This window comes from Phalacrocorax aristotelis, chromosome 13 (genome assembly GCF_949628215.1).
Source record: "Phalacrocorax aristotelis chromosome 13, bGulAri2.1, whole genome shotgun sequence".
In the NCBI taxonomy this organism is placed as follows: Eukaryota; Metazoa; Chordata; class Aves; order Suliformes; family Phalacrocoracidae; genus Phalacrocorax; species Phalacrocorax aristotelis.
Genome location: NC_134288.1, coordinates 11,036,912 through 11,061,492, shown reverse-complemented (window position 1 = coordinate 11,061,492; position 24,581 = coordinate 11,036,912). Strand labels below are relative to the sequence as shown.

At 48.5% G+C, this 24,581-nt stretch overlaps 1 protein-coding gene across 2 annotated transcripts in view; it reads right to left on the bottom strand.

Annotated features, from left to right (window-relative positions):
- Positions 1 to 24,581, bottom strand: part of MYT1 (myelin transcription factor 1) — a 64,077-nt gene that overhangs the window by 25,797 nt on the left and 13,699 nt on the right. Inside the window, exons 2-9 of one of the 2 annotated variants that reach the window (XM_075108694.1) lie at positions 18,660 to 18,760; positions 10,669 to 10,723; positions 8,778 to 8,808; positions 5,354 to 5,416; positions 4,325 to 4,572; positions 2,646 to 3,515; positions 1,886 to 2,020; positions 373 to 463 (exon numbers count right to left, since the gene is read on the bottom strand). In XM_075108694.1, the coding sequence (XP_074964795.1) occupies positions 373 to 463; positions 1,886 to 2,020; positions 2,646 to 3,515; positions 4,325 to 4,572; positions 5,354 to 5,416; positions 8,778 to 8,808; positions 10,669 to 10,723 (1,493 nt within the window). In that variant the 5' untranslated portion in view covers positions 18,660 to 18,760. Of the gene's footprint in view, positions 1 to 372; positions 464 to 1,885; positions 2,021 to 2,645; positions 3,516 to 4,324; positions 4,573 to 5,353; positions 5,417 to 8,777; positions 8,809 to 10,668; positions 10,724 to 18,659; positions 18,761 to 24,581 lie in introns of those variants that run through there. The other variant, XM_075108693.1, reaches the window with a different exon arrangement.

The following is a 24,581-nucleotide window of genomic DNA, read 5'->3' as shown; positions in this document are numbered from 1 at the left end:
GTCTAAATATTGTGGAAATTCCAAGAGATCCTGCTAAGTGCCACACCACCAAACACAAACATCACCCTCCAGTCAGCCTTTCCAGGCACCCTCTGCTTCCATAGCACCAAACACCTTGTCCATGAACCCCACCTGCACCTACCCCTCCACAGTCCCACCCGCGAGCCTCCGAGCATTGCTCTGCTCTATTGCCCAGCCAGAAATCACTGCCCCATCTTGCTTGCCCATATTATTCTTTGTCTTAGGGTCATCCCTACTTCACCCATCTTAGTTGCACCATGTCAGTACAAAAGTAAAACCAAGGCTTCTGGGGATGGTTGCCCGCTGCCATCCTTGTCCTGGCTGTTATGGAGGAGAAGTCAAAGCTGGTACCTCCTGTGCGTGTTGCGGTTGCTGTTGACGTGACCCTGTCCTGTGCAGCCTGGCGTGGGGCATTTCAACACGTTCTCGTGCATCGCCAAGACTTCAGAGCGAGAAGGGGAAGGGGAGAGGGGAAGGGAAGCAAAAACAACTTGATAAAAATCAGAGAAAAAAGAAAAAAAAAAAAAAGACAAAATAATCATGTCGTGTATGCTGGTTTCCTAGAAATCAGGGAATGTAAAATGCTGTAATTAGAATTCATCTGCATAGAGAAAGAAAGATTTACAAGGCAGCAGTGCTCAGGTCAGCACTAGATTAGCATCTCTGCACACAGCTTGGGCTTTCTCCTCATTTGCCAATTGCAATCCAGTTTCCCCCATCCAGCCCCTCCTGCCCACCACTGTTTTGGAGCCAGATCTCCCAGTTTCAGGTAGTTTTCAGTGATTGAAGTTGTATCTCTGCTTTTATCCTCAGGACTAGCCTTTGTCTGTTTGTTGTTTTTTTTTTTTAATTTTAATCTTCAGGATTATTCCTTCCTGCAGCGCTGACCTTAAAAGTAAAGAAAATAATTTGGTTTGCAAGCTTTTCTAAAGCACACAGCTTGTGTTAGTTATTTATTAATATTTTGTCTTGCATTCAAGCTTGTGTGAAGATAGCTGTACTTTCTCCTTGTTTCATGCAGTTCTGCGCTTATAGCAGGTCTGCAACCTTTGAAATTACTGATAAGGAAGGGCTTTTTTTTTTTGGTCTATTATGCCATTATCATAAACATACATTAATTTTTTTTCATATACACAGGGAAAGCTATTTAGGATGCTGGTAGAGAGGTAGAAATAATATATCTCTCTATGTGTGTATGTATATATATATAAATCTGTTGTCATGATGATAAATATTTTCTGATGAACAGATGAATCTCGATATAGCACCTTGCAGATTTTACAGTGATGAGAGTGTAGGAGGAGACTCAGCTATCCTGCATGTCCTGCACAACTCCTCTCCTTGGCTGTATGGCAACACCTTCAGCACATTTGGACAGTAGGAAAGGAAAGAAGCATTTCCCCTTCTTCCCAACATGACATCCCAAATAGAGGAAAATATGTGACATTCAATGTAAAGATGGGAACAGCTTATCACACTCAGGAAGTGGGCATCATTTTTAAAGCACCTCCTTGATTTTCAGAGAAGGGACCTCATTCTCCACAGGATGGTGCTAAAATCTTTAAGAAGGGTAGGACTTCCTAGTAATCTCCATAGCGTTTCCCAAGAACAGTAACACTTTGGTGGATAAAAGCATCCCAGAACAAGTTGGAAAAGCACCATCCCATGCCAGAAACTCTATTACACACCAAGGATTAACATCAGGCTTGTGCTAGGGACCTGGTCATAAAATTCACATCAGTTGGAGCTATTTGGAGTGACCATTGACCTTGAGACGGCTATACCCATCAGGTGTGAAAATCCCCCTATGAAACAAGGCTTCAGACTAATTTAAGCAAGCCTTGTTATCCCACCATGTACTCACTCTCAGGAGGGATCCTGTCTTTGTGCGGACAACCAGAGAGGCTGCGATGGTGAGGGTAGAGTCCCGTGACGTGGCCAGTCCCATCGCAGCCAGGAGTTGGACATTTGATTTCTCGCTTCTCGGGTCTTGAGGGATCTAAAGATTGTGGGGAAAGGGCAGTGGGAAGCAGGTTAGTGGATTTGCAGGGGAAGAGGTGGGAAGGAGAGAAAAATTGCCAAGGATGCTTCCCAACACTTTTCCAGTCAAACAGGGAGAAACCTTTGGGTTTGGAGGTTTTTTCCTGAAGGTGGAATTGTAACAGTTGAAGTTTCAAAAATTAAAATCAGCAAAGCAATTTGAATAGCTAACCCAACTAGGAGTGTGGAGCAGCTCACAGCGACTGAGCAGGTAACCCGGCTCAGCACCTGGGGGACTCTGCAGCCCCTGCCAAGTGCCTCATGTTGCTATACTCAGACTCATACTACTACATTAAAATCCACTTGGATTTTAAACCAGCCCTACTGACTAGACTGAGATTTTCAAGGCCAACAGGCAATTTAGCCAGGCAATTCTCCTGCTGAGATGTAGAGGACACCGTCATTTCGCGCATTCACTGTTGACATCTAGGATGTCCCCATCCCTCTAGGCACTGAGGGTTTGTGGATAAATTCCCTCTGTGGGCTGTGAATCCCCCCAGCAACCTAGTTTTCATGGGGTGCTGAGCAGACAAATTCAGCTGGGGATGGGAAAGAAGGAGACATGTGATGGCTCCTCCCCATACCTTTGCCGTAGTAGCTCTTTCGGATGCTGTCCAGTGGTTTGCTCTGTTTCTCATCCACCTGGAAGTGCTTTACATGCTCTCCTGGCAGCCGGCTGGGCTCCCGCACAATTTTCACCTGCTCAGCCTTCAGTGCGATGGCTTGTTCCAGCAGCCCCAGGTTCCCCCTCGTCATCATGTCATACATCTCTGACTCATCGGTCACCGCTGATTTCTGGGAGCGGGCGTCATCGTCTTTGTCATCATCTGACCGGACCTCCACGATGACGGAGTACTCAGGCTTCGGGCTGAACTGCCCTTCACAGTGGCTTTTCTGGGTGTCCTGAGAAGTGTGAGGAGCTTCTTCACAGATCACTTCAGGAGCCATCTCCTCCTCGTCTTCATCCTCCTCTTCTTCTTCCTCTTCCTCCTCCTCTTCTTCCTCTTCCTCCTCCTCCTCCTCATCTTCATCCTCTTCCTCATCCTCCTCATCCTCTTCTTCTGCTTCAGCCTTTTGCAGTTTGCAGGACTCCTCGCAGTTCGCATCATCCCGGTGCTCCGGACACAACTCGCTGCTGCGTTCGCTGGTGACCTCGATGACCTCCTCCGCATCCTCCGTCTGGATGATGATCTCCTTGTCACACTCATCCTCCACTAACTCCTCTCCTGCATCCTCGTGGACCAGGTGCACAACGTTGGACGGTGGCTTGGAGACCTGCAGCTCAGCTTCAGGCAGCTGCCCTTCGATGGCAAGGGTTTCCTCCGCTATTTGGCCTAGGTTTAGGAGAGAGTTGGCGATTATTTCTTGATAGCTGCTATAGTTGGCCTTGCTGGGCCCAGATGTACTTGTTGCAGTGTTTTGTCCATACTGAGTTGATTTTGCTGGGTTTCTCTCTGAGGGGGGGGGGAAGCAGGGAAAGAAGGAAAAAGGGAAAAAGTAAAAGGACATGAAAAAGAAAATATGACGAAAAGAAAAAAAGGAAGAAACAAAAAAAAAAGAAAGAAAAGAAATAAAAGGAGGAGAAGAAAGAAATTGTATCAGCTTATAAACATCTTTGTCTTACTTAAGCTTAATTGAAACCAGAGCCTGGCTGTTATATCCCTGGAGCAGCCTAATTTATTGCATTTGGGAATGGCAGGTAGAAAAGGAATTTCCATTGGAAGCTTTTGCAGGGCTCAGATGTGTGCGGCTTCCAGCCCCCCACCATCAGCAGCCATCTGGCCCCCTCGCTCTCAGTGCTCCCCAAGCCAGGGGCTCTAAACCGGGGAGCGACAGTGCCAGGACCCCGGCTGGGCAGCCGGCACGTTTGCCCGTCACTCCTCTCGGAGAGCAGCTGGATCCAGCCAGGGGGGTGGCTCCTACACTGCAGAAGGCAGCCGAGCCCCTCGAGGCACCGACGTGGGACCCCGGCTGTCTTCCCCACTGCCGTCTGAGCCACGCAGTGAATTCCTCTGTGCTTTCCGTGCGTCTTTCCCCAGGGAGCATCCCTGATGGAAAAGCTCTCATTTTTAAGACACCAGAGACAATCTGTGTGTATCCCCTCAGCTTAACCAGAGCTTTGCCATTGTGTTTCCACTGAAGGTAATAATTGAAGGACCCATCCTGTACATAATTCAGAGGAGCTATAACTCCTGGTTATTAACACTCCCTGCCCTTTATTCATCTGCAGAACACAGCTCTGCAATCAATAATGATAAAGCACCTTCTGCCGGCTCGGGGCTGCGGGTCTCCTCCTGCTCCACCACCTCCGCCTCGTCCTCCTCCAGCGTCCCCTCCGACTCATCGGAGCCAGACTCCTCCTTTGCCTCGGCCTCCTCGCTGCCGTCGCTGTCGACATTGTAGCCTTCATCCAAGGCCAGCTTGAGCGGATGGGATTTTCTCTTCGACACCAGATGTTCAGCCTCCGCATCCTGAAGTTTCCTCTTCTTTGCTAGAGGGCAGCTTTGTAAACTGCAGATGGGATCAAGGAGCAGAGAGGAGGCATTGCCGAGTGAGAAAGGCATGGCTGTGGCATCTGAACCAGTTAGGCAAAGGCAAGTGGGACAAATAAAAAAATACTAAAAAAACACCAAATCACCCAGCAGCCCAGATTTTTAGCCGTTTTAACCCTTCGTGGCCAGAAGATCTGCTCTCAGACCTTGAATTTTTGCAACTATGTCAACTTTACTCTGAAGTCAGCGCAAGGCTGCTGGGCTCACTCCAGCAGTCTGGCCCATGGGCAGTTGTTGTCCAGGGACCAGTAGAACCAACAGCTCCCAGCACCACTGTTTGTGACAGCCACCAGGGCCACCATGAAACCAGGGAGAGGATGCAGACCGACCCCTGGGGCATGTCCACCAACCACTTCAATTTCACCATTATAGGGTGATTACAGGCCAGCTGGCTTCGCCTCAAAGGCAGCCAGCGTGCTCTCATTTCCCCTCCCTGTCCATAGAGGCACCAGGCAGACCAAAATTTCTGCCTGCCGACAGGTCCCATCAACTCCGGGTGCCCAAGCGAGGTACTTCTGCCTGGGTTTGGGGTCTGTGGAAAGGCTACTGTTAGCCTGGTGAAGCAGATCCCCGAGGATCCCTCATGGACTAATGGAGAGACAGAAAATTGGCTCTTTGGTAGGCACATTTGGAGCAGGTGAGTTGGGTTGCTGCTCTGAACCAGCCTCTCTCAGTGAATGTCTCTCTCTGGGTTTTCTAGGGGCATTTTTCCATCCCCACTACCTCTGACCCAGCCTCACCTTCTGTGTCTTGCATACTTTCCACGGATGTGTCCTGAGCCGTTACAGCCTGGGGTTGGACAGCTTGAGAGGGAAACAAGCAAGCATCAAGAACAGCAATAGGACTTGGAGAATTCATTTTTAATTAGAAGTATATAAACTATGGTCAGTTAAACAGGTCCTGTGCACAAGGAAAAAATAACCACAAAAGCGAAGATAATTTCCCTCAAATGATTCAGCTTGTCCCTTTGAATTCCAAGCAAGGAGGGCAGGAGAGTAGCCTTGAGTTTGCTAAAAATTAATGGAATGACTCACCCCATTTAATTAGATGAACGGTTCATTATAGTTTTATGAGTATGTTTAATTAAAGATTTGCATGTGTAAGAGCAAGCTTTTAAAAAGCAGACAACTACTGCACTCTGCCTCCCCACCGCCACTCTTCAGCTTTCTTTTTGGCTGGTGCAGGAGAAAGACATGGGCTTTTCACTTATTTGATGGGTTATCAGGGAACTGGGGTTCCTTGCAGTAAGAAATGGGTGGCTTTTTGGAGAGAGCAGGCTGGGAGTGGATTGAGGAGGTTTTAGCCAGAGCACATTGGGTGGAGATCACCAGGGCAAAAATCCCCAAAAGCACCTCAGAGCCTGACTTTTGGGGGAACAGATGGGATTCAGGTGACCAGACCTCCCAGACCCCTGCATTTGTTCCTGCTGCTCTGCAGAAGAGGATGAGTTAAAGATTTCCAGGGAGCTCTGGGCAGTGCTTGCAGCCGCTGCTGGCTTTGCCATGGGCAGCAGCGAGGCAGCCAGTTTGCTGCATCCCTCAGCGTGGGGCCACACGCCTCCCCTGCAGGGGTAATTAGTCCCAGATCCAGGAGCTATAAGGGCTCCAGATAAGAAGCATTAAAGCAAACATTTTCTGGCAAAACCAGATTATGGCATTGATTAAAGGATGCCCAAGTGACTTGCGTGATGTCTGAGGAATTCTGGAGTCATGTAGGATTAATAACCTCATTTAGTACCATATCACCCTCGGCCCGGGAAGTTGGAAGCGCTAATGAAATCTCTTGATGACAGTGCAAAGGGAGAAGGCATTGCCAGCCCAGAGGGGATCTGGCCAGCTTGTTATTCTTGGAGTAAAAGACACAGGACAACGTTAAATAATACCAAGTGCCACGTCAGGCTTTAGGGACTCAGAATCTCTGTGCTCAGCAGAGTGCTCAGCCCTTGCGGAAACCGAAGGATAAGGAGGGTCTGAGAGCACTAATGGATGCAGCAGCTCTGGGTGCACCGGTGGGTTATTAATGGCTCAGCTCCGCAGAACACCCTGCACAAGTCAGATCGCTGTGTTCAATGAATATAATTCAACCCAAAACTGGGACAGGAAATGGCTACTGAACTGTCAGCAGAGTAGGAATCCTTCCTTCAGGGAGACCAGCTTGCTTTAGCTTAGCAAAGCTAATGCTTAGAGGGCAAGTAACAGCAGCATATCCCCTAAAGGGACACGGTTTTCTAGATGAGGCGGATCTGTGGCCGTGAGTGTAAGCTGCACCTCCTGGCCCCTCCAAGAGCAAGTCCCTCCTTCCTGCTGTCCCCTTTGCTCGTGGGGCAATTTCAGCCTGAGATGCTGAGCATCCTCCAAGGCCATCACTTGGGGGACGGCTCCCAGCTTTTTCGGCATGCACACACAGCCCAAGCCCTGCCGTGCCTGGGATCTTGTCTGCAAGCGAGGCACCCCTCCCCAAGCAAAACGCTCAAAGTCATATATAAAAAGATCTAGTTCTGCTAACGTGTAACTGGAAGAGGGAGCTCTCCCCTTTGCTGCTCCCCCTGCTGATGATCTGAAAGTCTATTTAATTTTAACTGTCCTCAGTCATGACTGAGGCTGCTCTGTCCTGAGCAGCCCCAGACACACTTTAAGTGACTGCATGCCAAAAGGCAGAGCAGTGTTTATGTTACCAGTGACTTGCCTGAAAAAGGCCTTATTCAGTGGGAAACAAGAGCAGCTCTGATAAAGACGTTACAGGCTTTTATAAGTTTTCTCACATCAGTTAAAGCTGATTCTGCCCCCTCCCCCTCAATTTTGATGTGGGGAAATGAAGCCTACAGTAAAAAGTAAGTAGGAAAGAGCCAAGTAGTTCAGCATCGAGGTTTTCTGAAGCAGGTGTCGAGTTGGGATGTCTCTGGCTTCAGTGCATTAATTTAATTCCTTTAAAAATCACCAGCACAGAGGTGATGCTCAGCATGTTCTGGGATGGGCTTTCTCATTCCCACTCTCCTCTGGAAAGGTTTCATGTATTTTGGCAGGAGATCCAAAAGGGGAAAAGGGCTTGGAGGTCTATTAAAGCTACTCTCCTTCCCTGCAACAGCAGCCACACCAACCTGCTCTCCCCCTCTCAGCAGCCTTCATATGCTTGACAAAAGGGCCTCTTATTGTTATGCAGACGATGCCCTGCTTCCAATTAGTCGATTAATTGTCCAGTTAATCAGGCAATTAGGTGACAGCTGCAGAGATGGCTTTGTGAAGGACTCTGTCCTGCCCCTTATATATGTCACCTGCTCCAATTACCACCTCCACTCAAGTGTTCAGCAATAAAAGTTGGAGAAGTGGCATGCCTGCCACTTGCTCCTCCTGTCTCTCCAGAGTAATAGGAGAGTGGAGGAGCAGAAATGCTCTGAAATTGGGTTGGTTAAGGTCCAATTACTCTTTGACACACACGGCTTTCTAACAGAGGCTGCTAGGAGAGGCAGCCCCTGCTATTAGCGCCTGTCCAGGTTAAAGACTCCTACCTCTTGCGTAAGCCCTTGTGCAAGGTTTAAAGAGGAGCTTAGCAATGGGGGAAGCTGTTATTTATGATGAGAAGCTCTGTAGAGCTGCAAAGGCTCTCTCTGGCTCTTTTGGCTGCTGCTGTTGGCATGCCAGTGCTGCTAAATGAGTGACAACAGGATCTTGGTGACTCAACAGGGAACATAGGGCCAAAGGAGGAGCACCTGGCACAAGGAGTGATGTGACACAACATTGTTTGGGGGCAATAAGAGGATGTAAAATACATATAGAAAAGAAATTCTCGCTAGTAGGATGTTGTCCCCAATGATCCTGCAATACAAAATGTGGGCATTAGGTTTTGCTAGGGTTTAGGTCTGGGGTGGGATGGAGGATGGCTGGAGGATCTTCAGTCTAATGTGACCCATCCAGAGCTCGTGTTTTCATCCCTTTAACTCCTGTGGTTACTCTGATGCATGTTGTCAAGTGGTGCCCCAAGGACTAGGACACAATGAGGTGTCTATAAATATAAGCCCCCCGCAAGACCTCCACCCCATGAGTCCCATGGGTTTGCCTCCCTCATCCAGGTTCCCAGGCCTGTAAGGAGCTGTGGGGCTTTGCCCAAGCCAGTCCCAGCACGGGGCCTCCCCTCCCTCCCATCGCTGAGGAGGAGCAGGGTCCTTACCTCACCTCCTGGCCGATGAGCTCCGTGGGCACTGGGCAAAGGGGCAGGATGCAGCAATGGAAACAAACACAAGGTCAAAAACACAACAGGGGTGCCCAGCCCCCCCAAGACATCCCCCTTCTCTGGGGGATCCTCTCCTGCTTGCTGTTGGGTTTCTATCGCCCCCTTGGGCATCCCGTTTGGGAAAGAAAGGGCAAATCTATCCTGTCACCATTTACTGCATGCCAGCCTGTAGTAAATCACAATCCTGCCTTGTAAATCCGCATGCCTGTGCTTAATTTCAAGCACACGAGTGCATGTTTGCAGCATCAGGAACTACCTCTCTAAATATGGGATGGCTTTAAAGTCAGTGAAGCTATACTGATATACCTGCATATGACTCAAACACTTCTAAGTAAAGACCGAGTTTTCTAATGCCTTCTTCTCTATGTCTGCCTTTAAAATATGTTCTTCAGTTACTTTTTGCACAGTTCACTACTGTTTTGCTGCAATGGCCAAATTTACCCTCTACCTGTCAACAGGCAGAGGCCCATTTTTCTCCTCCCCTTGTCACACCGGACTGATGTGGGAGCCCCTGCCTACGCTCAGACCCATGGTAGGGGATGTGCTACATGGCTTTTAGGGTAAACAATAGTTTGTAGGGGTCTTAGGGATTATTCCCCACTTGTGAATAAGAGGACATCCCACTGCTTACAATAACAACATACAACAACATTGCATCACTGCTGAAGCCTTACATCTATCTAGGAATCCAAATAACCAGGAGGAAAAAAAAATCCCCACAACAAAAGTCTAAACTTGCCCAGGCTAAAAAGCATAACACGTTTGCTCAATTTGTTTGAGCTAATTGGATTTCCTGGGATCCAGCTTCAACAAACCGGAGGCAGTGGCAAGTCCCAGGGCGTATGCAGTAAATTACCTTTTCACATTAAGAAACCCAGATTCAAGTGCAGAGAAGGCAGGGTGCAAGAAAATAAATAGAATCAGGGCATTCATTAGCAACCTGAGCGAGCACCTTTATGTACATACAACAAAGCAACGAAACCCAAAGATCTGAGCTCAATTCAGCACAATTGGCAGCATCTGGGGTCTGTTTTGTTTTTTGAAAAGATGCAGATGCTGAGAAGAGCAAAGAGGAAGGTGGGTCGGGACAAAGGAAGGTGGTCCAGCACAGCTGTGTGGGTGAAGCTGCAGTCCCTGCAGCCATCACACTTTTCTCAGCCAGCCCCATTCATCCCTTGCTTCCAGACACCTTTGCAATTCATCAAATCCATGGCCACAAAAAAGGAGCCCAGAGAGGCCAGTCTGTAACCATCACACGTGGCCATGGGACCACACGAGGTGACACCCTGTGCTCTGCATCAGAGCAGCTTGCCTTCTCCCAGAGAGAGCACGCAAAGAAAGACCAATAGCAAAAATAAATAACAATCAAGTTTTGCATTAACAAGTCGTTTGTCCTCACATCCCTGCCAGAGGATGGCCCCGTTTGCTTCTCCAGCATGCACTACTTCTGCCAGGCAATCTCAGATGTGTAACTTCAAAGCCGCTGGCAGAGTGTGCATGATGAAAGCCCCAGGAGCTGATCTGAAGCTCCGATGATTGCAATCCCCCTAAAGCAAAGCATGCAAAGGGGCTTTTTTTTTTTTTGCCTTTTTTTTTTTCTTCTCCTGAGTATAGCGGGTGAGGGTTAAATATTATGAGGACCTGTAAAGATTTGTGGTTGGGAGTTTTCCAGGTTGTAGACAAATTTTGCTAGGGTTGGAGAGGGGGAAGTTAGCATTACTTAAAGAGTTAAGCCTGGATCTGAAAAATCAAAGCCTATTTGGAACACACAAAGTGCAGGGAGCTCGGGTCTATACACCCCCACGCTGCAGGATAACCAGCTGCTCACCTCTGATAGACTTCGATCGCGTGCGTGCTCTCTTATCGTCATTTTCTAAACTCATCTGGAATGGAAAGAAAAGATAATTGTTGAAAGATAACAGGAAAATTATTGCTAAAAGACAATCTCACATGTGGTTGTCGCTCTGTGTAAACACCTAGGCGCCAGGGAAAGCTTTCCCACGTTTTTGAGACAGATGTTTCTTGCATTGATTTTGTTGTTCAAACCACAGTGCCCAAATTTAGCAACCTTAAATTAATTTCCACAACCTGGGACACAACAAGGACTCTCTGCTGGTCAGGTTCCACAGAGGGACAAACACCCAGATGTGATGGAAAATGGCTGTGTCTGAGAGATCGCTTGTTAAGGGCAGAACGATTCCTCTGGATTTACACCACAGAAATGCTGTGAGCACCTAGGTGGGTGGCCGGCACATATTCAGAAATCTCTAAATACGCAGCCAAGCTCATCTCGTGCCCAGGAAGGGCAACTTTTGGTGTAGTGCCCTAAAGAGCAACCTCTCCTCTCTGCTTAAATTTTACACAAAGAGGGTTGCGTCTAAATAACCCCTGCAACATGGACATCAAACAGGAGGGTCTGCAGGGAATATGGGCATGAATAAGTAACATCGGGGACTTCAAAGTGCTTGATATTAATTAAACATCACAACATGCCACAAGGTAGCAGAAGGCTGAAGTGCAGCCACCTCTGGGGTGCAGCGCGGGGGCCGCACCCACACCCTGGCATCAGGGAAGCTTTGAAATCAGGCTGTGCCTGGAGGTGGGAGCAGCAAAACCAGGGGACCTGCACAGTGGGGCAAGAAGATATGGTGAGAATAATAGAAATGGGATTTCATTAAACTTGTCAATGAAGTTGCTGAAGTGGTCAAAGAGCTGAGTTTACATCTCACCCTGACACAGATGCTCTCTCTGCAGGCAGGTGCAAGCGAATGCCAAGGGGTTACGCAGGACTGGGGTGTGAGCAGGGAGGTAAATCATGCCTGCTAGTTTGGGGACAAGGCAATTTGGGTTTTACTGTAGTGCTACCTTCTGGGACATTTCCTTCTGGGATAGGGAGGAGGAGAGAGAAAAGTGGGGGAAATGACCATTTCCAAGTGGGATTTAACATAATAAAAACAAATTCTCTTTGGAGCATCCTCTACAGGTCCAGTTGAAGAGGGATGCAACCAGCTCCCATGCCATCCCAAGTGAGGCGGCTCCACAGCCAACCCTCTGGCACCCCCGGTAGAAGGGGGGACACAAGCAGCTGCACCTCCTAGTTGAGGAGCAGGAAGAGACACGCATGCAGAGCATGTGCTGCTTCGCTGGCAGTGGGAATAATACACACATGGTATGTGCCACCACATCCTCACGTGCACCTTGAAACTCTTTCTTCATGGCTGCTGCTTGCAGTCCCCAGCAGAAGGGGCCAGGGGTCCTCATCTATCACCCTCAAAGGATGTGCTGCTAGGTTTGGGCAGCTCTTGTCCCCACTGAGGTTTGGGGGTGGTGAGGAGGGAGGGAGGCTGTTGGGCAGGAAGGGAGAGGGGATGGAGGTCCCCAGCCGATGGTGCACCACAGCTGAAAACACCTCAAAGGGGCAGGATGAAATTTCATCAAGTGCCTCTCACCCTTCCACTGCCACCCTCTGGAAACACAGGGTTAACATGCAATGATTTATGTGATTTGTTAGATGGGGAGACTGGAGAGGAAAAAAAAATAAAAAGGGAAAAAAAAAATCAAAACCTGGAGCAATTTATGCATCCTGTCAGCATTCAGCTCGTGGCGCCGCGGTGTTGTGCTCCACGTTTATTACAATCTTCCCAATAACACAGCAGACAATTACTATAATTTCTATTTTTAAAGCGCCAGTTCCCTGCGGACCAATGGCTCACGTTTAAAGTGTGGAGAGGAGCAGGTGTCAAAGAGACTTCATTACATTTATGAGCCTTTCAACATCGGCGTGCACTGAGCGAGCTAGCTAATGCCGCCGCTGCTCGCCGACAATACGACTAATACGTTTGATTGCTGGGAGCCTGCCTCCAACCCAAATGGATTTCAGAGGGGTTTGGGGGTTTTTTTTTGGACAGTTTTTTCCGGGGAATCGGCACGTGTTGGGCTGGTGCCTTGGCAATATGGGTTTCCTGCAGATAAATTATTCAAAGCAGCAGAGGAGAGAAGGCTGTGGGAAGCGTAACAGGCACCGCCTGCACTGTGCCAGTACCGGCCAAAAAAGTGGAAGGGCTGGGACCCTGCGGGGACAGCGGGGGAAAAGCAGAACAAACTTCAGTTTTCTTAAACCTGCCCTTCAAGGACAAGCTGCTGGCTTATTAATTGGGGAGATACAATTTCATGTCACATTCGTCTTCAAAAAAATTAGGTATAACATCTGAGCTAACATCCAGGCTCCTCACTACACCATAGAACCTCATAAAGCAATTCCTCTCCTTGCCTTCGACACCTCTTTCAAGTCAGGATCAAATGCCCTGGGAAGAGAGGAGCACTCTCAGTCACTGCATGAGCAAAGGGGGCAGGAGCCACCCGAGGCAGGGATGCACCCAAGCTTGCTGAGGACCAAAGGATGGAAAAGCCAAATGGACTGCCTGGCCTACTGTACAAAGCAGCCCTTTTTAAAAAAAAAAAAACGAACCTGGGGTTTTTCCCTGTAGGGAAGATTCCATGGCTTGGTTAGAGAACTTCACACAGCTCCGCCACTGTTTATTTAAAATATTTCACTTAGAGCACCGGAGCGATGGGGTGGGCTCTGCACACCCAGACTGTGTTTTCTACCATCAGGCTCCTTTTCTCAGCTTAAATCAACAGCAGCAGCATCCTCAAAGATATTAATTTCCCACCAAAGTGCAGAAACACAAGGAAAAAGATCCATTTCTGAGTTCAGCCCCTGCTCCTCCCAGGCAACTTAAATTAACTGACATGGCCATTACTGTGCTTCTGGAGCCTCTGTAGTTATCGGCCTCAGATGCATGAAGGTTACATGAAACCACTGTCCTTTATTGTTCGCCTCCTCAGCGAGAAGCCCTCTAGACAGATCGTTTCAATGCAAAATTTCAGGTCACATAGTGCATGTTTGCAGCCTTGGAGACTGAAGGGGTATTTTCATTTGTTCTGTCTCTTGTTCTCATAATAGCCAGGCTGAGAAGCTATCCAGATTTCTTATTATTTTAACTCTGAATGGAAAACAAAGCAATCTGAAAGGAAACCTGCAAATAAATTATTGCTACCAGATGCCAGCCCCAGAGCATGTTAGTCCAGCTAGAACAAGACAGAGGTTTATAGTGCTCCTCCTCACCTTATCGCTGGATTTTCTCTCATATTAAACCAATATAAGGATCTAGCGGATTTCCTAACCCAATGCCAGGAGTCAACACAGTGGAAAGGACCCTGCGCTGGATCTCAGGGTACTCACTTCAGGATTCAGCTCATGCTCTGCCACTGCCAGGGTAACCCCGAGAACATCACTTCATCTCTGGGTCCCCCCTCTTCTTCCTAAAGGTGCTGTGGCGCAGGCGCTATTTCTTACCATGAGTTTGCCCTGCACTAAGGAGCTTCCTGACGCAACCATAATACAAGCTATACCGATGATGTCCCAGTGCTGCAAATCTAAATCAATGAGATTCAGACAGATAAACTTGAAAGACAGTTTAACCTGAGTACAATGTGAATTTTAACAGCCTACTTCTACATTAACAGTCTTGCTCTCCCGCCAAGACTACAGCAATACAGCGCGGGAACAGCAGCACAGATATGAAGTTTAATTTTATGGAATACCTACAGGGTTGATATTTTCTTCTTCTTTCTTAACTTAATACACATTTCTTTTCTGATGGAAGACAGAGGTGCTAACATAAAACCACTGGAGCCTCCCGTGCACTGATGCCCAGGTGTGCTGGGGCTTCAACGGCTCTATGCAAATATACCATTAAGGGCCATGCTGAAATTCCCCACAGTCAGCGGTAATACTTTATATGTATTCAAGAGCACCATGGAGCTCAGAGAAAATAAACACGCTGCAAAAGCCTTCGGCTGGACAAAGGGAGGTGAGGATTCAGCGGGAATATTTATTTTACTCTGAAAGCAGCAGAGCTTCCATCAGTGCTTATTTGTGGATATAGCAAAATGCCATTTGCAAGAAGCTGTGTCTGAGCTTTAGAGGGACAGACAGACAGAGCAAGCCTCTATTTTTAGTTAAAAAACCAAAACCTAAATTTGCCTAGCAGCAGGTGAGGCAGGAGGAGGAAAATGCCAGAGGAAATTGCATTTTACCTACAGAATTGTTGAAAAGTGGTTTTCTACTTGGTCCTTCTCTTCTTCCAGATCCAAGGAGCCCCTTCTTTAGCTCCTCACAGGAAAAGACAGTACCAACTGCCCTAACGAGGCAGGACCCCACTATACCTCACTCTACCCTGGCCACGCACAGTCAGAGATGGTCCAGCTCTCACAACCCTGCTTCAGGGCTGGATTCAAAGCCAGGATGAGGGAAGGGAAGGGAGAAGGATGCTGTGTGGGAAACCTCCACCATCACCAGCTTTGTCCCAGCAAACTCCTTCAAACTCTCACCGGGGAAGATTAATTTTTTTATTAATGTGTTCTGCTTCTTTCCTACACAAGGATCACCACATCAGTGCAAGCCAATGAAGGGAGCAAACCCCAAGGTCCAGCTGGATATGGACTATGGAGCAAATCACAGCCAGGCAGCAAAACTGCCCCTCAGCACCCACCAAGCAGTGAGGATGGGTTTGAATAGCCATCCTGATTTCTTTTGGAGGGTTTTTATTTTCTACTCCACGAGGAATACCCCCTTTGCTGCTGCAGGCTGAATATGGGTGGAGAGACCTGGATCTGAATCTCCAAATCTCTCCTGCCTGCTCTCTGCAAAGTACCATGGCATCATCAGTCATTGCAGGAAATGAAGGGGGCTTCGTCCTGCTGGACTTTCTCTAGCTGTTAATTTTGTTAAAAAATAAATAAGGGGTGGTGGAGGAAGAAATACCCCTTGATTAAGAGTCTCCCTCTACTTTAAAAAAAAAGGCTCAATAGTAGCTCCCAGCTGCTATTTTATAACCACACTCTGAGGTTAGGGGGTTTTTTTTTCCTTCTTCCTTTAGGGTCTTCCCTGCTGCTTGATTTAAATCCTCCTGACGTTCCACCTATTGTGAGTCCCGTCCTCGGCTGAATAAACTACCATCTGCCTTTTGCTCTTGCACTGCTTCCAGGAAAGGACACCCTGTGCAATGTTCTCGGGCTTGGAGTCGGGGGGAGGATTTTGCCTTGACATCTTTAGATGCAAAACCGCAGCTTGTACCCCCTCAAATTAAAAATTACAGCTGTGTCACAAACATCCTCCTGAAGCCGTGCTGTCAGTTTTCATTTGCAGAAATGGTCCAACCCCCACCCCAAAAAAACCCCAATGCTGCAAATGAAACGCTTACCGAGCACTAATGCTCTGTAGCCATAGCAGAGGCATCCTCCGCACAAGTGAAGCAGACCAGAAAAGATGCTCCCAAGCATCACATTTGACACAGCCACAGCTGTACCGTGTGCCTCCGCAGAGCTGGCATTCAAGCATTAGGCTGGGGTGATTTCTTATGCAGTAGTTTAAGTTGACATATACTTTCCTCTTGACTGTTTGAAAGTGTTACAACACGCAATCCAAACGCCATTTCACGCACAGAGACCCCTAAGTGGCTCTGTACGTGCAAACAGCTCTTACTGCCAGAAGGGGGGGGGGTAGGGGAGGAAGAGAAACATCACAGTTCTTCAAACCCATTGTTTTCAAGCTCAGTAATAAGCTGACTTTTTGATAAGATTATCCTCAAGTGGGACAATGCGCGGTGATTGCTGAAGTGAGCTATGTGCACGTCTCCAAAGAGGACTGTGGCAGCCGGTGCTGGTGGCAGGGGATGGGCTCTGGTGGCCCCATCAACATCAGCCCTACCTGTCCTAACAGCAGCCAGCCTTCAGCAACAGCCTGCCCACTATTCAGCGGTACCCCCAGCTAGCTCACCATAGCACAGGAGGATAGAGAAGATTTGGGAGAGAAAGGTTCATTTCTCCATCAGCCACCATGGTCCAGGGCGAGCGCAAGCAGGAGCATCCATGCGGACGGTCTCAGCTGGTTCTGTGCAGAGAGCACCTCTCCCCAGCACTCGTCAGGGATCTCATTTCAGAGCTGTCATGGGAAATTTTATCCTGCACCTGGACTTCTTTAGAGGCAAAAATAAATAAGTAAACGTGCCCTACATCCCATTGTCCTTCACCACTGTGCATCCTGTGAATTACAAGCCATAACTGGATGAAAAACTATGTTTAAATACAATATGTATTTATGAGCACACACGCAAGCGCAAGCATGCGCACAGTGCAGATCCAAAGGTTAGAGAGCGAGTGAGATAAGAGGGCTGCACACACACAATATCCAGACCTAAACTATACTAAGTTCTACTTGGATTTTAGGAAAATATAGCAGAAAATAAATATGCTGCTGCACTGATATGCAAAGAAATATTTTTTAAGTTTGCCTAAATGGATTTAAAGTAATGCATGGAGAAAACTGCTCATAGAGCACCGGCAATAGCCTTATCAAAGCCAGCAACCTCCACCCCCTTCCTATTCAAGTTTAATTTGGGTTGTATAATGAAGGACCAGAATTCATCTATTGCTCACTTGCACATCTCTGACCAACAGGCTCGGTCTTGCAGCCAGAGACGGGCAGGATTAGGCCCCTGAGTACCCCCGACATCCCACAGTGACTCCTTGTGGATCTGGCTTTGCAGGACCAGCACTACCACCTCCAAAAGCTGCAGCGCCCCAAATCCTGCTCCTACTTCAGATGCCCCTTACCACCTCCTCCTCTTGCCCCCAGACCAGTCACTGTTAAAACACAGGTAAGCAGAGCTGGGGATTGCAAGAAACAGTTAATATTAGCAATGTGCTTGGCAGAGGCAGAGCGCTAGATGAGCACCAGGTACTAGGAATATTACCTTTTGCAATCATTGCTTTATTAACATACAACAATCTTATTAAATCTAATCTAAGTGCTTATTTGGCAGGTTCAATAGAAAAGCCTTAATTGAGCTCATTTTAAATATAGCAACAACTGCTTACTCTGCTTTCTAAGAAGGTGTGAGTTTTCCTGGTGACACCTGCTTGCCACTGACAGCTTGTTAGTGAAGAAGGATGTTTTCTAAGGGTGGATTTTTGCTGGCTTGGGGTTTTCCCAGGGCTCAGTTTATTTGGGGATACAGGAAGAGTTGGTAACATCAGTTGCCCAAGGAGGGCTTCCTCCACCGCCCAGGTGGGTCCATCCACCCATCTGAGATGGTGCCTTGTTGCCGAGAGGCCAAAATGGGACAGGAAGTGCCATTTGCGTAATGAGTAGCCCAGTTCTATGCTTAATTAAAGCTTCCTAATCTGCTGGCAGTGAATCTGCCAGGAGGTTTGACAGTCTTGGCTGGACCTCTTTCATCAGCCACAGCTGCAGCAGTAAATGAGTGGCTCTGTTGAGCCCCAGGAGCTGCCCGGGGTCCCAGTGGGGATGAATGCCTCGCTTGTCTCCTCCAAAGGCACCACGGCTTCACCTGGCGTATGAGGGGCTCCTTCCGACCAGCCGGCGCCTTGGAGAAAGGGCCTATTTTAACAGGCCTGAGACTGACCTAAATATCCAGATCTGAGCCACCCTTGAAGGATGGGACAGGAGAGGAAGGCAAGGATTTAAATATCTGGACTCAAAGCCAAATCTTGACAGCTGGAAGCCCTCTCTGCCCAGATTCACCATACAGGAGGTTTGCCTGTAGCAAGGAGGCAGAGACTTCCAAGTCCTCCCATCGCTTTGGGTACCGGAAAGGCTCCATCCCCCCAGCACACCTGGTCCATAAGGACTGGAGCAGCACGTGGCCCTTGTCCTGTGGCCAACACGTGGGGCAGCGGGTCACCGTACCGAAAAAGCACATACTCATGGAGGACAGAAGGCTTTCTGCTCACCTTGATGCGTGTGCCGTGCAGGCTGGCGGCCCCCTCGCAGCTGCTGATCTTCTCTCCGCAGGTCCACCTCTGATTCAGCAGCTCGCCCCGAAACTCATTTTCTGGGGAGAGAAAGAGGAACATGGGGTCAGGATGCAGGGTCAGCCCAACACCCCATCAGCAGCATCAACTGGAGGCAAAAATGCAATATTTTTTCCCTGCCTGCTTTCTTTAATGGCCCTTCCAACCCTGCCCGAGGGTCTCCATGTCCCAAGCAGGACCACCTGATGCCACTCCAAGGCCAAGACCCCCAGCATGGAGAATTTGCAATTGGATAAATGAAGGCTCAGACACCTAATGGGCTCCCACACATCAGCTGCGTGGCAGAGCAGCCCATGTGTGCCCTCAGTCTACCCCAAACACTGTACAACACTGCTCGGCTTGGTTGTAAAACATGGTATTAACAGTGAGTGTCAAGGCAGCTGCCAGCACCAGCCCGGGAGCCTTGCAGTGCCCATGGCAGCTGGCAAAGGGCTTTTCTGCCCTTCACACTTGATCCACCCTTACACCCTCTTCTCTTTCCAGAGATGAAGTTTATTTTTAATCTTTCACAAAAAATCACACATCTAAAGCAGTGGATGGGGCCCATTAGCTGGACATCACCAAGAGCCGAGTAGGGTCCCCGCACAGGTTTCTGTGACACCAGTGTTTCAGGAATCGGGTCATTACAGCAATAGGCAGTGAAGGGAAAGATTATGGGAAATACATGCCTTACAAGTGGATTCTTGGCACTTTCCCTTCATCTAGTACAACTTCAAACATATTCAAGGGCCAGCACCAGCCCTGCCGCACACAGATGGATCTGCAGTAGCTGGGCCAGTGTGGAGGCGCTGCCATGGCACGGGAGCTGCATGGCACAGCTTACCCTGCTGCACAGTAATTGCTCACAGTAACGAGATCGGAAGCATTTGCCCCCAGACTGTGGCCTCTGGGCCCCCAGCGTCACAGCTCATCTCGGCAAACTGTTGTCGCTTTGGGCACCGCAGCCGTGAGCCTTCCCCCCACATCTTTAATTGCGGCTCCCTCTGGCAATGAGTACCGAATAATTACTGCCTGGTCTCCAAGTCTTGTTCCATTCATCTTCTACCACCAAGGCAAAGGAAAAATGAGAACACCACCCAGAAGGGGGCACATGAGGAGCTACATGAATGCCGGCACACTCATTCGTCTCAGGCTGCTAATAGCCTGGGGAAGAACTCAGGGCAGAGGCTTTGTTTCCTCTGCTGGAACAGGTTCCCATGCTTCCTTGACTTGGTGTTTTTATTGTTGGGGTGATCTCAAAGACAGCAAAAGCAGGGAGAGGGCTTACACATACTAAAGGAAACCATGGAAGGTGGGTGATTGCTGAGTGTGTAGGACACCAGCCAAGCAACTTTGGATCTGCTGTGCCACAAAGCAGCTTTTAGGAGAACATGCAGAAAATAGCTAGAGAATTTATTCCTCAACTGCCTGTGTCTGTTCTTTACCTACAAGTCATTAAGGAACAACCAGTGTGTTCCACAGTGCTCTTGCAAGAATAAGTACATTGAAACACTAGGATAATTAAATCCTAAAGTGATGTACAATCCAAGTTAGTGCCTAAGATAGATGACCGTGAAAGTCACCTTCATGTATGTGTCCTAAAACAGAGCTGTTCTGAAGCCAGGAGGGCAGCTTGGGGGACTTTTCCTGGTTTCACAGGAGAAACATCTGTGTTGGAGACCCCACGCCAAACCTTGTTTGAAGCACTGTGTTCCAGCCTGGACCCACAGGAAAGGCACAGGGCTTGGAAAGAAAATCTAAGAGTTGCTGAAACATCATTCTGCTTTGGAAAAGCTCTGAGGAAAGGGAACAGGGAGGCACAGATGGCCAGACAGATGATGAAAACCAAGCAAAATGTGGGAAAGAAGCTAGAAAGGGACAGAAGAAAGAAGAAGAAGGGGGGGATTATCAAATAAGAAGAAATAAAGATGTTTCTATAGCACATTCATAGGACAGTACAGCCTGCCAGCTTATCTGAAGCATTTCACTAAGTATCCTTCTCCCAGGCAGCATGTTTTAAAGCTGGAGCATCCTCTCAGGCATGCAGTGGGGACAGGAGCAGAGAGTGGGTTAAACTGTAGAAACAATGAATTCTGGATGCAAGATAACCCTAAAGACAGCTTAGAATACTTTTTGAAAGGTTGAGAGGTCATGAGATTCAACCTGAGGAGGAAAAAATAGCAACACACACTTATCCTCTTTGGGCCTGTTTTGCTCACATGTGCCTAAGCCATAGGCTAAGGGTGAGCTCTGGAAGCTGCCGTGGTAAACCTGGCCAGAGATGCCAGCTTGTCCCTGCCACAGGCCCTGTCCCAACCTCCCGTGCCTTCATCCCTGTGAGCAAGAGGGGAAGGGGCTACGTGTTGGGGCAAGAAGCTTTGGCCAGGCTGAAGGTGCGTTGGCTGCACCAGCTCAGTGCCCTCTTGCCCACTCCCGTCCTTCTGCCCAGCCTGGTTCAGGTGGCCAAGGCAGCTCTGTCAACACATGAGTCAGATTTCCTCTACTCCATGCTGCTTAAATGCATCTGGTCTCTAGAGAGGATCAGCTTGCACTGCTGGCTGTGCCCTTTCCACCTTGCCTCCGGACCCTGGGTTCAGCATAAATGCAGCTTACTGGTTATGTGAAGGACACTTCTTTTAACCCCTACCTGGACCACCCAAGAGGAGTTGGGGGATATTGCCTTAAATACAAGGTTTTACCCATGGGAAGCAGATCCCAGAGGGAACAGCACACTTTGGGGTCCCCTCCTGGCATTGAGGTGGGACAGCCAAATCTCTCACAGTGGGAGGACTTGCACCCACTTCCCCTTGAAAAATAACGTAGATGCTCAGCTGATCTGATAGACCACTGCCTGATGTTCACATCCCAAAGGAAATCACCAGCTTTCCCCCACCTGCTCCATCCTCAGAACCCACAACCTAGTCAGGACTGGATCACACACTGGCATCCCTCATTAGATAGGGTGCTTTTCCCCATCAACATTTATGACAATCCACCACCAAAACAGCAGTGTGTCCTCTTCCAAATGAGGTTCTTTCCCAAACCTTGAATCTCTCTGTCCTCTTCTGACCTTCAGAAATATCTACAGAGAAATGTCAGCTGTGAACTGAAGCAGTTGTGCAGATCCTGGCAAAAGAGAGCAAGTTCTGTGAAACCTTTGGGTCACCCTCATCAACTCCAAACAAGAAGATCTGGAAACCTGGGGGGGAGACCACACACATGTCAGGGTGTTAATCACGCTTGGGTGTGTTTGACTTTCCATTTCCAAAGAGAGAAGAAAGCATTGATTTGCCAGAAAAAAAAAAATAAATTAAACCCTCCAAAGAATGGCAGAACGTTCTCCCAGAAATAAACCCAGCAAACCTCACAGGAAGCTTTGGAGTGCAGAAGGTGAAAAGCAAACAAGGCAGGAGGCTGCAGGAGGGGGCTGCCTGGGTGGCAGCCAGCTCCCACACGTATCCTTACAGTGCCAGGGGGAGCCCCACCTGCAGGCTACTTGCAAGAGCAGCACCAGCCTGTCTCCAAATCTATGCAGAGGTTACGCCTGCTACAGCGAAGTGATGAGGTGAGAGACAGGTTCCTTAGAGAAAAGATGGGGGGTGAAAGCTTTGTTTCCTCATAAGATGTGTCACTGCATATTTCAACTGAAAGACTAGAAGAAAAACATATCAGTCTTCATTTGCTCAAGTACTTTGCTTTTCAAGTACAAGAAAAGGAGTAAGATTTTTCTTCATCTTTGTTCAGGCACATTTTTCATAGGAAAGGTGAACCCTGTGTTAACAAGGCAGCAATGTGCTGAGAACAGGCTGGGTCCTTCAGTGTCCCACCAGACAATGCAGACTCGCTTCTCAGAGCAAACTCAGCAGCAGTGCCAGGGATAGGAGGGTGCCCTTTGGACCCCATCTTTCATATAAATTAAAAAAAAAATATCTCAAACCCAAAGTTTACATCTTCTCTAAGCTGCAAAAGCCAGCCATTATTACCCCTACCCCTTCTGCACTGCTTGCTGGCTAACACCCAGGTGTTTTGCAGCACATCACCCACAATGGCCGCTGGCCACTGCCTGGAGAACAACCATAACTGCGTTTGCTTTCCTGTGCGGCCCCAAACCCATGGTGCAATGAGGGCTTCTCTTCCGGCAGGCAACATGAGTCTTATCTTTTATTTAAGGCTCCAGCCTCAGATCCTGGCTGCATCACTGAACCCCCTTGCACAGCCCCCAGGACTCAGCCCAGCCCAGCCCAGCCTGAAGTACAACTAATTGCCCCACGCTCCTGCCCTACCCTTGCCAAGAAAAGACCCCTCTGAGCTGATACCCAGTGCGAGTGCCTGACAGTTCAGCCTTCACACATGCAGGAGTGCAGCAGCTGTGCATCAGGATGCTTTTTTTCAAGGCAGATGAATTAAAACCTCCATGGGGATCAAAATACACTGAAAAAGTAGAACACAGCTACCTTAGCAATTCTTCTCCATTCTTCTCTGATGCCAGGAGCGTTGGTTTAACCCCCTCTCAGGGCACAGAAATACCACCTATTCAATGCAATTATCGCTGTTTACTGCAGCACGGCTACATTCAGTGCTTCAAATTTAGCTTCCCAAACATGCATTTAATTTAAGATTTAATACTGGATGATAATTGTATATTGCACAGTAAATGACTGATCATTAAAACATATTAATTGAAGTTTAACAGCTGTGTAATAGATATTACATCTCATACTTACCAGCAAATATGATTTAATAATCAGTTAGGGCAGGATGTATGGGTGGGAGATGTAGCATGGCCAGCTAGACTGCAGGTCATTCTTTGTTCATTTGCTGACCTAAATATACTTTTCCTTAGCATGTTTGGAAAGAAGCTTGCCAATCACCAAACAGATGTTAAGTTTTGATGCTCTCACGTGGGGACCTTACCTGGACAAGGCCCAAAGAGTCGATAATCTCTATAAAAGGAGAAATGGGGGAACCATGAGCAGTTTCCTCCTATTAAGCTGGGGCCGAGCTGTAGGGACCTGGCCCCATGACTCTGTTTGCACCAGCAGCAAAGCAGGGAACTAGTGAACCCCAGTGGATGGGGAGCAAACGCTGGGAGATGGTCATCCTCCCCAGCACCTGGGGAATCCTTTCCCCCATGTGCAAAAGTCACAGCCATCCTGTACTTTCTAATACTAACTCTTATTTAAAGCAAGTTGACGAACATCATTGCCCTTGACGAGAGATAAGTATATCCCAACCCGCACGCACTGGGCTGGTCTCTGGGGCAGTTCACCTGAGCACTCAGCCTCCTGCTGCTCCTGTCCCCTGGCTCCACCATCGCACTGACCAGCAGATCCCACTCCCCCAGCCGGGGGCTCGCTGCTCCTCATCCCTGCGTCACTCCCAGCCGTGCTCCCTCTCACCAAAGCACAGAGCCGGACAGTGCCTTCCTGCGCTGAGCGGCTGTTTGGAGACCCAACAACTCATCATACCAGTGAGCTGAAGTTTTGATCCCACGGCCCTGACAAACACACAACACTGCCTTAACCCACTGTGCTACCAAACCACAGGCTGGAGCATCAAAGCTTATGAAATCTGTGATGCATGCTCTGATCTTCTATTTTTCCCTTACCCAAAGGAAAGGAAGGGGTTTGATTTCAGTAGGATCAAACCTTTCTAGTGCTTTCACTGCCAAACGGAGGTTTGCAGTACGGTGTGTGTTGCTAACCCGCTGAGCAACCAGCTCAGCACCAGCACCGCTCAGAGGTGTTTGCTGCCAACAGCTGAGTAGAGCCCTGCTCAGGTCCTGGGGGCACAGAGGAGAGGAGGGGAGCGCCAGGGTTTCCATCTGGCTATGCAAAGGGGAAGAGGACAGGTCATTGCTAG